Raw genomic sequence first — 12,724 nt, forward strand, 5'->3', positions numbered from 1 at the left:
AGTCTCTGATAAACCCCTGCGCGGGCCGGTTGGTGGCTCTTCCGTTTTCTCCTTTTGAGGATCGGACCGAACCGAACCGGACCGGACCGGCCCGGACCGAGCTGATCGTGCGGTTCGGTTTGAGCTTTGGCGAACATGCTTTTTGCTTTGTTCCCATAAGCTCCGGGTACTTAAAGATGTTATTTTTGAAGAATTCATTTATCGTCATTAAACACGAAAGGAATATAAAAATATTCCACCCAAAATAAATCCCAAAAGAGATTAAAAACAAAGCAAAACTCAGGAAATACAATAGTATAGCTTGCAATTATAAGCGCATTATCATCCTGACATCAAAAATAATAATCCACCACTAACCACGGAACCATTAGTGATAAGCTACTTGCAATGCATACTTAGGTCCAGTGTTTACAATACCCTGATGAGGACAATGATGATAATATGCGGAATCATTACAATCAAATGCTTCTAAAAAACCTTCATATCTAAATTTATATGGAGAGAAAAAAGCTCCCAAATTTATATCCACACCTAAATTGGGAAAAGGAAAGCTTCTACCTAATCTTGGAGAAATCAAAGGACCATGTCCCAAACATCCTATTTGCTAAATTGTTGACAAGGTTCTCACAAAATTTTTAACTACAAATGAATTTATTCATCACAATGAGCAAAAAAAGCAACAACGACGAATGAAAGTGATGCGGGAGCATCCAATGTAGCTCCATCGACTGACTCATAACTTCTTTTTTTTTTTTTTTTGACAGAGGAATCGAACACGCGACGGTGCGCCGTAAACCCCCTTGGTGACACTAGCAAGGAAACCACCACCCCGACGCCACGCTTAAATCGCCTAATGATCCACCAGCCTCCCTGTAACTTGCGTTTCAACCGACTCAAAATCATTGATGCTTATCCAAGCCAAGAAAGAAATTGGGCATTATGTGCTTCAATAAATCATTTTGAATGAATAATGTCAATTACTTATTGGTACTTGTGGTATGTCGATAACTATCGATGTGAGGCCATTTTGGATGTTTTGCATAACCAATTGATGAAGTTCTTAAGTTCCTAGGTATCTTTATTGTTATATAGTTGTCAAGAATCAAAGGTCTAAGTTCCTAGGCTATTAAAGTTTGTTTTTTTTTTTTTTTTTGCTTAAGTCTAAAATCCTCCTATAAACAAAGGAAAATTATTCAATGTAAGGGATACGAATTTGATGAATGGAAATCGTAAGATTTCCTTTACTTGAGTGAACATCTTCGAAGAGTGGATAACTCCTTGCGATCACTTCATCCTTGGAGTGTAGATCACTTCTTGGTGGTGAGCCAAGAAGCCCTTTATCCTTGGCCGGTGGAATCTTTAGACCTTAGTGGTGAGCTTCTCCTATTCCAAAATCCTTTATCATTGGCTGGTGGAAGCTTTAGGTCTTAGTGGTGAACTTCGTAGATCTCGATCCTCATCCTCAATTGGTGGCGTGGCCTTTACACCTTGGAAAGAGATTGTTCAATCTTTTCTTATTACCCTTTGGTTATTCCCCGCATACACTACTTTATACATTTAACCAGAAAAATCCCAAAAGAAAAAAATTTCATTATGGAATCACTCGTCCCCATCATTCATAAGAAAGAGAACACCAAATGAGGTGAAAAAACCTACTAGATTAGATTGGGAGAAAATAAGGAAATAAAGGCATTGAAAAGAGAGAGAAAAATGGAAAAAAGTAGGCTCCTAGCTTTAGATTACAAGTGAAGTTTATTTACGGGAGGACTTTTTTTAAGTGAGAGGGGTTGCTAACTACTTGTACTTTATTCATTTTCATTTTTAATTTTTTTGTCAAGTTATACGCATTTAGTTAGATGGATCTTTTATTGCATATTGCAATTCATAAATTCAAATTCGCTCATCATATTTTTGGAATTTTTCTTCAATAAAAAAAGTTGAAATTTAGTTTATTAGAGAATTTCGGGGCCGGGCCGCCCTGGCCCGGCGCCTGGGCTGGCACGGCCCATCACATTTCCCGCGGGCCGTGGCCATTGGCCATCCCCCTCAGCACAAAAAGATGACTTAAGTGACAAGGCGAGCATGTAAATCCAAGTGACAGCCGAATGGCGTCCTCCGTTTTTCCACTGCCGCACGAGAATCTCCTCCGTCACTGCAAATCAGTTACGAAAAAAATGTCAGTTAGCGGCCAAGCATCCTTCTCTTATCTCTCCAAAGCCCGCACCACCACAAACGAAGAATCTCTCTCTCTCTCTCTCTCTCTCTCTCTCCCGAGCTTCGCTCTGCGCAAATTCGCCGGAGCCGGGACGAACTCGGCCGATCCATGGCGCTGCTCAGCCCGCAGCTGCAGCGCTTCCTCTCGGCCAAGCTCACCCGCGACTCGGCCTCCAGGTCCCCGCCCAGGGCCGCCGCCGCCGCCGCCGCCAGGCCGAGGAGCCGGTGCTGCTCCGCCATCGCGATCGACGGGCCGTCCTCGCTGGCGGAGGCGTCCGGCGTCCGGTGGGGTACGCCAGCGTGCAGGGCCTCCGGGAGGAGATGGAGGACGGCGTCGTCGTGAGGCCCGACGGCCTCGACGGCTTCTCGTTCGCCGCCGTCTTCGATGGCCACGGAGGTTTCTCTTCCGCCAAGTTCCTCAGGTTAAGATAGCATGCCATTCGTCTTTTCAGTCTGTACTTTCCTGGTGATGTACGCTTCCGTGCTGATGAAACTCCGGTTGGTTCCGACGATCATGAGTGCCAATGCACCTGTAGTTCCTTGGTTTAAGGAAATGGTATTTACTTCTCCTCGCGATTATCTGGTTGCGAGAATGTGTTGTCTGGAATTGGTGCTAGAGTTAGCTTTCATTTGTTGTTTCCTTCCGAGCTTCGGGGGAGTGAATAGCACACGCACAATACACTCTATCAGCTTAGTTCATCTAAGGCACGTAAATAACATCAACGCTGTTCTTCTGGACGGGTTTGAAGCTATGTTGATGCTGTCCGTGTAATTACCATAACTCTGTTTTGCATTTTAGTCTGAATTGGCAGCGATGTCATTCTGAGATAGATACGCTTTCAATCCAATCCTTAGCTTAAATTTGACGTTCTGAGTACAGGGATGAACTGTTCAAAGAATGTGTCATGTACCTACAAGGTGGCTTGGTCCTGAGTAAACAAGACACCAACTCCATCCAAGAGGCACTGCGGGGGGCTTTTGCAAATGCAGATGCGAAATTAGTGAATTGGTAAGCATTTTTTCTCCTGGTCAAGAAAATTTGGTGCAGCTTAGTCAATAAAACTTGGTACGGTTTTAGTTGATAACCAATGAGAATAAGGCCCTATAAAGCATTTTCAAGTCGTGGCATTGTAAGGTTTGTATAAACTTTTATTTTGCGAAGGCTTGAGACAACAGAAGAAGAAGATGAATCAGGTTCAACAGCCACTGCTATATTCCTTGGGAGTGATAAGGTCTTCATTGCACATGTTGGGGACTCACGTGTGGTAAGTATTCTTTTCATTAATATGTAATAGGTCATAATATCTCCAGATCTATACAGTACAGAATTAAAGGAATTTAATTTATTCCAAAAAATGTATTGAGCCAATGTGAAATATGTATTAAGTGCAGGGCTGCAATTGCTAATATTATAGTAAATATCTTGAATGAACTTTGCATTTCTGCCTATAAAGATGTCCGGCACAAAAGCGTTTAATTATGATGTCATTCTTTATTTGCTTGATTGCATCAACCACAATTAACCCTCTGAACTTCTGCTCCAGGTCCTTTCCCGTTCTGGAAAAACAGAAGTTTTAACAAATCCCCATCGACCATATGGAAACAGCAAAGTTTCTCTTAATGAAATCAGAAGAATCAGAGAAGCAGGTGGATGGGTGTGTTTTTCTGTTCACCATTTTGCTTTGTCTTTCATTGATAAGTTCTTTTTCTGTGTCCCACAATTAGAGCATAATCTTGAACTCAGAAAGTACCTACTTAGTGGTAAGCAGATTTAGTTCTCTAGCTTTATCATAGATTTATTTCTCTGGTTATGAGTTCTTAATTAAGTAATACTTCACATGATCCTCTAGATAGTAATTCGAAGCATCGTGAATTTCACATAAGCCATAAATGACTTTCAATGCGATTCTAGATTTTGTGTTTTTCTATGCGGTACTCATAGTTACTATACATTACGTGGATGATGACTCTTGTTCATGGGGACTGTAGGTTAGTAATGGAAGGATATGTGGCGACATCTCCGTCTCTCGAGCTTTTGGCGACATACGTTACAAGACAAAAAAGAAAGAGTTAGTTTCTGCAACTCTCATTTTTATATTGATTGTGTTTGTGCAGTATTCTAAATAATGACCTATTATCATACCTCATGACATTTTTACATTTTGATAATTGAACAGGATGCTGCAGAAGGGAGTCGAGGAAGGTAGATGGTCAGAGAAATTTATTTCTCGGTAGGTAACAACTGTTTGTTACTATTCGCTCCCACTGCTGAAGAGAGGCAGAATGCTTGGGGGATAAAATTTCCAATGAACTGTCTTTTCGTGAATTCACTCTATAGCGCCTCTAACCAAACAAATGGCATATCCAAAGTATTGATCTTGAAGTTTGTTATTACGCGACACAGTTGAAGCGAGTTGGTTGGTTCATTTCACTGCGAGCTGCTTTTAGGATGAAAATGTGTTCTGATGCTCTCAGCCAATCTAGTGTGCCTTTTGCCCTAGTGGCTTAAGGGTAATCAGCACCTTCATAAACTTATTATGTAACAATTGGTCATTCATTTTGATGAACAATTGATGAGAACAGGATGTTAAATATGCCATAATCCTTTTGGTAGTTGTAAGCTTGCAACAGGTGTACATGTATATTTGGACTGTAACTTGTCCAAGTTGCTATTGGTTCAGATTTCATATCTTTGACCACGGGCACAATTAATCCTGTTTCAGCATTCAGTTCAAAGGGGACTTGGTCATTGCGTCTCCAGACATATACCAGGTAGTTCTTGGTTCTGATGCAGAGTTCATCGTGTTAGCATCTGATGGCTTATGGGACTACATGAATAGGTATTGCTTTTTATTTGTTGATGAAGTACGGTAATACGATAAGGTTCTTTTTTTCTTTTTTGGTTTGTCTTTCTTCCTAGGTTAGGAGGTAAAAATAACTTTCTGGCGTTTGCCATTATTTTTTTCAGCTCAGATGCCATTGAATTTGTCAGAAACCAACTACGGCAACATGGAGATGTTCAGGTAATTAAGTTATGTTGTTTCAATTAAGTTATGCTGTAGACTCCTCAGTATATTTAATCTACTTTACTTACTGATCATCTCCTTTACCTATCATGCTTGATAGTTGATTCTGATCTAAGTTCCTTTCTTTTCATTAATGCAGCTGGCTTCTGAAGCACTTGCAGAAGCAGCTCTGGTAATTATAACTAGTAGCATAAACTATTCCATCTCATAGAAATGATCTCCAAGGCAGTGCTACTAACTCGATAATACATGCATTTGCAGGACCGGCGCTCACAAGATAATATCACCATTGTGATTGCTGATTTGGGGTACACGCGTCTTTGATCTGCATGATTTTAGTACTTACTTAATTAGCTGGATTGGATTAGATTTCGACCGGACTACAAGAAAAACCATGCCCTGTTGATTAAAATCAAATCGGTTCTCAACTACCTGAGCCATCAACTTGAATTAAATAATAAAATCTGTCGCAGATTCTATTTTGCATGTCTGTTGTAACCTTCTTATTGATAAATCTGTGCAGGCGAACGGACTGGCGCAATTTACCAGTGCAGCGACCAAATGCGGTTTATGAATTTGGCCAAGCTTTTGCCACTGTCGGTCTTGTGTCTCTTGGAATTTGGATGTCTTCCCTGCTTTCTTGATGAAATTGGAGCATGCTCAATTTCCTACTTGTATATAAGTCAACATAGAGCTTCAATTTTTGCTCTTTTCATGTGATATTATTGTAGATAACCTCACTTCGACCTGCTAGATAGCGCATCTTTAGACTAATACAATACAAAAATTTTCAAGCAATTTTTTAATGTGTTGATAGTGTATTTATTGTATGTGGTCCATCCTATCCTACATTTACAGATCACACTTCAGAGAAAGCTGGAATTTAGGCGATAAATCACGTGTTATGAGAGAAATTTTTTTCCTACCCGGGAATTGAAAGCTGTGTAATTAATGCTTTTGTTAGAATGTCTAATAAAAAAAATTAAATGGATAGGTTAGGGATATTACATGAACGAAAAACCCATTGAAACTCCATAGACAAGTAAGAGATCAAGAGGGCCCTGAAAATTATGATTCCTCCCGAAAGAAGGTGAAATTACGGCAGGGATGTCTCCCCGAAACAACCATCAACTCTCAAAGAACGTAAATAATCTCCGTCAAATTCACACGGGGTAGCAGTTTTCAAAATTTGACAGATTAATTGCGGGGAAAAGTACTAGTTTGTCGTCCAGGCATCTAGATTCAGGATTTCTTACTGCCTTCCATAATTCCAAAAGCCAAATGTTGATGAAAAACCGACGAAGAGAACTATGCCACATGTCTCGTATTCAGTACTGGGGACAGTTTGTATGGTCGATCACCACCACTGTGAATAATGTTCTTGTTCTTGTCCATCTTGTGAACCACTTCATGTTTCCAAGCATGTCTTGTATGTATGCACAGAGTCTAGTCTATAAATTTATAAAGGAATTTCGAGTTTTTCAAGTACTGGGTAAATTTTGACCGATTAATAATGATTTAAGAGCTATTATTAGCTTATATATTGTCCAGATATGCAGACTCAGGATTTCTAACTACCTTCGGTAGAGAGAGAGAGGAGGGAGAATTATCGAAGCTAGGCAATTAAAATCGACATTTATAGATGCTTCGTACGTAAAATACATATTACAGAGAAGGTACACAAACGCATATCATTGCACGCCCGAATTATTATTCATCGGGATCGTTTATTGTAGCATGCCTTGCAAGGCATGTATATATTTAGAGAGAGAGAGAGAGAGAGAGAGAGAAGGGAAGTTGATGATGTTGGGGGAGAGTGAGAATGATGATCAGCGTTAAGGATTCCTGCAACCGGGTTTCTTCCATGGTTCGTGCTTGTAGTTGGCACAGGGGTCGTCGTAATCCAGCATCGCCGCCTGCCCCATCACCTTCCTTCCGTTTATCCCAGCAACAACGCCATCCTTTAGAGAGAGAGAGAGAGAGAGAGATGCTTGTTAGCAGCCGAAACCAACGAATTCCCAGGACGTTATATTCACCTTTTCTGGCGATATGGAAAAATCCCACTTTTGACGAAGGCTTGCATGGCATGCATGCATCCGTACCGTACCCCCCATGATTCATGAGTTCTTCCTTGTGCAGCGCATGATTCGGAGGTAAGCATTACATCATTTCAGTGCATAAAAATGAGTAAATATATTTGGAATTTACCTTTCACTTATTTGAGAAATGAGAAAATTCATAACACTTGTCACCTGATGATCAGTGTGATCAGATGACCGCACTCGACACTTGAAAGTAACGATACCTTATGTCCCCAAGATTTAGAGTTCCAAACATTTTCTACTACCCGAAGTTGGAATGGCTTAATGGGGTAGTAGGATAATTTAGGCACGCATGATATTTGTTCTATTTGTATTCTTAGCAACGAAAGTTACCTTATGAAGTGGAGAGCCAGAGATCTTGTCATCCAGTTCTGACCTGCCTGCATTCGAGAAAAGACATAAAACAAAGGATGTTTAAACTATGTGCTGCAAGCTTAATCTCAACATGATCTCCAACTTTACTGACTAATGAAGGGTTTTGACTTTGTACCTGAAGAGAGAGCGCTCATGATCAGGAGGGAAGCGAGGAGAACAGCAGGGAAGGCCTTCAGAGCCATGGCTTGTGCAAATGCAGTCTCTCTCTCTCTCTCTCTCTCTCTCGATGTTGAATCGTGATGGAGCTGGCGATGGTAAGGGTCTTCTTTTATAGGAACTCAGCAGTAACACCGAAAGCTGTGGTGGTGACTAATAGTCCCCCCACTAATCTCCAACCGAAAAATTGCTATTTCGACCCAAGTTGCAATTTCGTGTTCTTCTTTTTCTTTCCTTCTTTTAGTCACAGACAGCTAAGAGTCAACTACACTGTTCTCACGTTACATCACCATGGAGAGCACTTTGCATAGTTCCAACCTCACGCTGATTATGTTTTCCATCACTATTATCTTGATGTGCAAATTTGATAATCGTTTATCGACCAGTAATCGCATTTCCCGGGTCTATTACTTGCACGTCATAGATAGAGAAGACTCTCGGAATTCCCACCATGAGACGTTTTGACGCTTACATCAACATATGTAGACAGAAGCAAAAGGGAGCTAATTGAGTTAGAGAGAGAGAGAGAGAGAGAGAAGGCACCCATACCTCACATCTTCTTTTCTTTTTGCCCCGTCCATGACTCCATAACTTGCAATTGACCAGCACGTAATGAGGAAGAGTGTGGGCTACATGGTGGGACTTGGATTATGGGCTTAGGTCAGTGGGAAAGGGCTCAATAATAGTGGTTCAATGACTCGATCACACCTTCATCTGTTTCCCTTATCATGTCTTGAAGCTAGCCAATCATCTAATTTACTATTTGATTAACTATATTTAGTTCATTCATTTTTCTCTGAAAATATGAGCCTAATTCCCTAAAAAACTCCAACTTTAGATTTATTACTAATTCTATCATGAATTTTTTCTTGTCTAAAAAAATTTTCAATTTTCACTTTTAATCCCAAATTTGCTCACGCATCCAAAAGTCACTACTGATTTCTTCAAGATTATTGATAGCGGGAAGTTATTATTGTTCCATATGAAGGTACAGGTGCTAATGAAAATGTGGGTTCCGATAACCAACCTCTAACTAGCACCGATATGAATAGTTTTAAAGAAACTAGTGGTGACTTTTGGAGGCATGGGCAAATTTGGGTTATAATGAAAATATGAGTTTTTTTTTTTAAGATAAAAAAGAGTTTGAGATAAAATTAGGATTGTGCCTAAAGTTTGTAGTTTTTCTTTAAGGAATTAGGCCGAAAATATGTATGTTTCTTTCTTCATTCTTCTCTTTTTTTTTCTTTTGTTGATAAATGAGTGAGGCACTAAGGGTGAAAAAGTCAGTTTGACCTTGGGCCTAACATGGCCTTCCATTCAAGCTGGTCTACCTATGATCATCATATTTAGGCTTCATATGACATTTTGAGAAAATAATAGTTGGCGTCGATGGGCTACAAATACAAATGACAAAATCAAAGGGGAAGCCTTCAGGAACATAAGTGACGATCACTCAAATTTGCTAGTGATTTGAAACGAGAATAGAATTTATGGTGTTAATGTCCCTTGAAATCGCTTGACACTACTCCAACGAAACTGGTACATTTTATGCTCACATATTTCTACTTTCAGGGTGTGAATTTATTTTACTAAAAACTCCATGATGAAGGAAAATGTTTTTCATGAAAATCATATTTAAGAAGAATGGCTAATTTTTATTTGTTTGATGGTTTAGGAAAAACAATTTCTTTATTATGAGAAGCGGAAGCTGTTTTCTTCTAAATTATGTTTGTTGTTTTTGTTCAATGGAAAAAAAAATTATGTAAACTGATTAGTTTTTCATCATCCATAATACTAAAACATTGAAAAATAATTTCCTCGAAATAGTTTTCCTTCGAACAAACAAATTCTTAATGTCATTTTAATGTGACAAAAATAACACAAGCATTGAAAGTTTGCAGCAAGCAAAAATCTATGGAATGCATTAACAAATAAGTAAACCTACCAAAATGAATCATAAACTCATTTCTCAACTCACATTTGATGGGCCTTGTATAAGTTAGTAATGTTTAGTAAATAGATTACAAACGGATTTAGAATGGCAAAACTCAAAGTGTGTGTGTGTTGTGTGTGTGTGTTGTGGGTGTGTGTGCTCATGCGCATGCACGCGCGCGGGGTTTATAATATACTCGACCTCAACTCACCTTTGTGATTCCCTCTTCACTCTTTATGAGAAAATAATGTACTCTTTGGACTATTCCAAGTTTAGATAAGCCTTGGTGGGGCCACAAGATGGGCTCAACATCACCCTTATAAAAAAATCAAAGATCGCTTCTATTTTTTCCCGTGTCTTTTATTTTTATTAAAGTTCCGTTTGTTAGTTATTTGAAGTATATCTTTCCTTGGTTGCATTTGGCATTGTTATTTATATATAGCATTCTAATCTTTGTTCTTGTCATTACAATCCATGGTCAGTGTAAATTATCTTCTTCAATATCTTACATTCCATTTAATTAAAATTTGAATTCCTACATTATTTGTTGCTGTAATTTTATGAATTTACTTTCTCTTATTCTTCATTGTGAATCAAAACAAAAATTGAAAATTCTATGCAATGTTGAAAGCCAATTCTTTAGCATCTTATAATTGAAATAGCGATTTTATCCTAATAACATATACACATGAAGAACTTAAAATGACTTAACTAGGTGGATACGGATTTTCATAGGTTGGATTAAAAATGAAAGTATTTTAGTAAATGGGTCGGGTCGGGTTTCTAAATTTGTATTGCATATAAGTAGGTCAAAATGAATTAAATTGGTCAATTTAGGTTGGACCATTTTCGACGCGACCTGGCCCAACTTGCCCCTTTGATGGCCTTAATGATAAAGGATTTGAATTCTGAAAATATTCTGTTTTCCAAATTAGAAATCAAGAATAAACCATCCCCTAAGTATACATTGACTTTGTACATTTATTTTGCTGACGGTCACATCAATCCAAGCTGACGAGCTATGTCGGATGAATGACATGTACACTAAAAATTCACCTTAATTACCCACATAAATGGACCTCCGTGGGTCGTCTTCGTCGTCATTACTTAGTTTGTATACCCGCGACGTTTCTAATGGACTTCTGTTCTGATTTTTTTCTGGGGGCGCATACTTTGCTTGTAGTCAAATCCATGCCAATCCGACAAACAAAGTGATGTGAATTGGACAAAGCAGATGGTGCGCATGTATGTGTGCAAAAGAGAGCATGGAAAATGGCAATGGCAACGCCAACGCAGGCAAGTGAATGGTGAGTGCTATTCACTTCCAAAGCTGACCCAAGAAAGAAAATTTAGGTTTCTCTCTCTCTCTCTCTCTCTGTATATTCCTTTCTTCCATTGAACGTCCCAGCTTTCTTCATCCATCCCTCTCGTGCATAGATGCAGCATGAGCTGACATGGGAACTCGAAACATAATGGGAGCAACGAAACTGAGCCATAAGAAGTTCCAAATTCATCCAGAAAAACCTAGTAAGGTTGGTGGCATGAAGGTGTCATATCACAAAAGCGAAGAGCATACCGCAAAACCACGTTCTATGAACCACGCCACTGAAGGAGGGAAGACCGAATTCGCGTCCCTTTCCCTTCCATGTTCGTTTCACCCTACTGATGTGCGCTCGGCTGTAGCAGTACCACTGTGGGACGAGCGCGTCACTCGTTCTTGCTTCTCTATTTCTTCCAATTCGCTTCTGCCACGTAAGCGGACGACGTCGACGTCTCCCACTCGCCACCCCCACTTCTCTGTTGCCCTTCCTTTTGTCCAGCTATCATGCCCGTCGCGCTCCGGGACCGCCTTTTTCCATGCTGAGCCCAGGCGGGAACGATAATGCTAGATTCAGTAGAAACTCAGTTGACAAAGTTGTGATACGAATATGCGTTTAGGACTGGATTCAAGCGGATTCCAACATGAGTCATTGCGTTCTCTCAGTGATCTCTGTCACCCATGGAAGACGACAGGTCATATTGATCCTGAACAGGAGCGTTGAGGCTTCTGCGCATGTTTGAGGACAAAGTTTCGAAGCTGAACATGCGTTTTGTCTTTTCCCCTTTCGCATTCCCGAAGGCAAGAACATATTCTTGACGGAGAGAGCGGGAAAAGTGAAAAGGCAAGTCCTCATGCTTCATCGGACATTGGAGTTGTTCCACTATCCTATTTTCAAAGGAAAGGGATGTTTTTCTTTTCGTTTGTTTCTAGTCGGTAAGTGCGAAGAAACTGTATTCGTCATTCATGAAATTTCCGGAAACAACTTACCAACACTTTCAAAAAAAAGAAGAAATACCATTTTTTTCTTAAATTTTTCAAATTAGCGACTCTCTTCTTTCAAAAAATATTCTATTTATAATTCATACCGACACCATAAATTTACTTTAGTCTCAATTACTGACTTTTCTCTTCCTTGACAAAAAAAAAAAAGTTATTATCTTTTAGTAATTTTAATTTACTTCTTAGTAACCCCTTGAAGTTACAAACTACGAAATGAAATTACTGACTTTTACGTAAGTAGATTACTAACTTTTTTCCCGATTAAGTAAACCAATAGAAAAGTTGGTAAATAGATAAATAAATGTTGATAGCTAATTCATATTAGAATTGGTAACTCAAAAACTATTCAATAATTTAATTGGAGAAAAATTGATGATTCACTTAAACTAAAGTTAGTAATTTCATATAAATAGAAGGTGTAATTAAGAAGTACAATGTAAAAAGTTTATAAGAGATAACAAAAAGTGGCAATTGAGAGTTTGATATCCGGGGCAATGAAAAGTTGATAACTCATTAGCAAAGTTGGTAAAAAGAATTAAACATTGGTAAAAAAACTTAAATAAAAGTTGATAACCCAAAACTAGCTAACAATTCAGTA

General features: G+C 39.2%; 1 protein-coding gene across 1 annotated transcript; it reads left to right on the forward strand.

Annotated features, from left to right (window-relative positions):
* Positions 1 to 2,234: 2,234 nt before the first annotated feature.
* LOC104437648 (protein phosphatase 2C 57) lies at positions 2,235 to 6,046 on the forward strand. The gene is given in 12 exon segments (XM_010050639.3): positions 2,235 to 2,504; positions 2,507 to 2,636; positions 3,095 to 3,223; positions 3,377 to 3,479; positions 3,759 to 3,869; positions 4,204 to 4,283; positions 4,392 to 4,445; positions 4,938 to 5,054; positions 5,183 to 5,237; positions 5,380 to 5,412; positions 5,502 to 5,548; positions 5,764 to 6,046. Coding segments are annotated over 12 exon segments (1,161 nt in total). The 5' UTR covers positions 2,235 to 2,323; the 3' UTR covers positions 5,885 to 6,046.
* Positions 6,047 to 12,724: the final 6,678 nt, after the last annotated feature.

Source organism: Eucalyptus grandis, chromosome 1 (genome assembly GCF_016545825.1).
Source record: "Eucalyptus grandis isolate ANBG69807.140 chromosome 1, ASM1654582v1, whole genome shotgun sequence".
Lineage (NCBI taxonomy): Eukaryota > Viridiplantae > Streptophyta > Magnoliopsida > Myrtales > Myrtaceae > Eucalyptus > Eucalyptus grandis.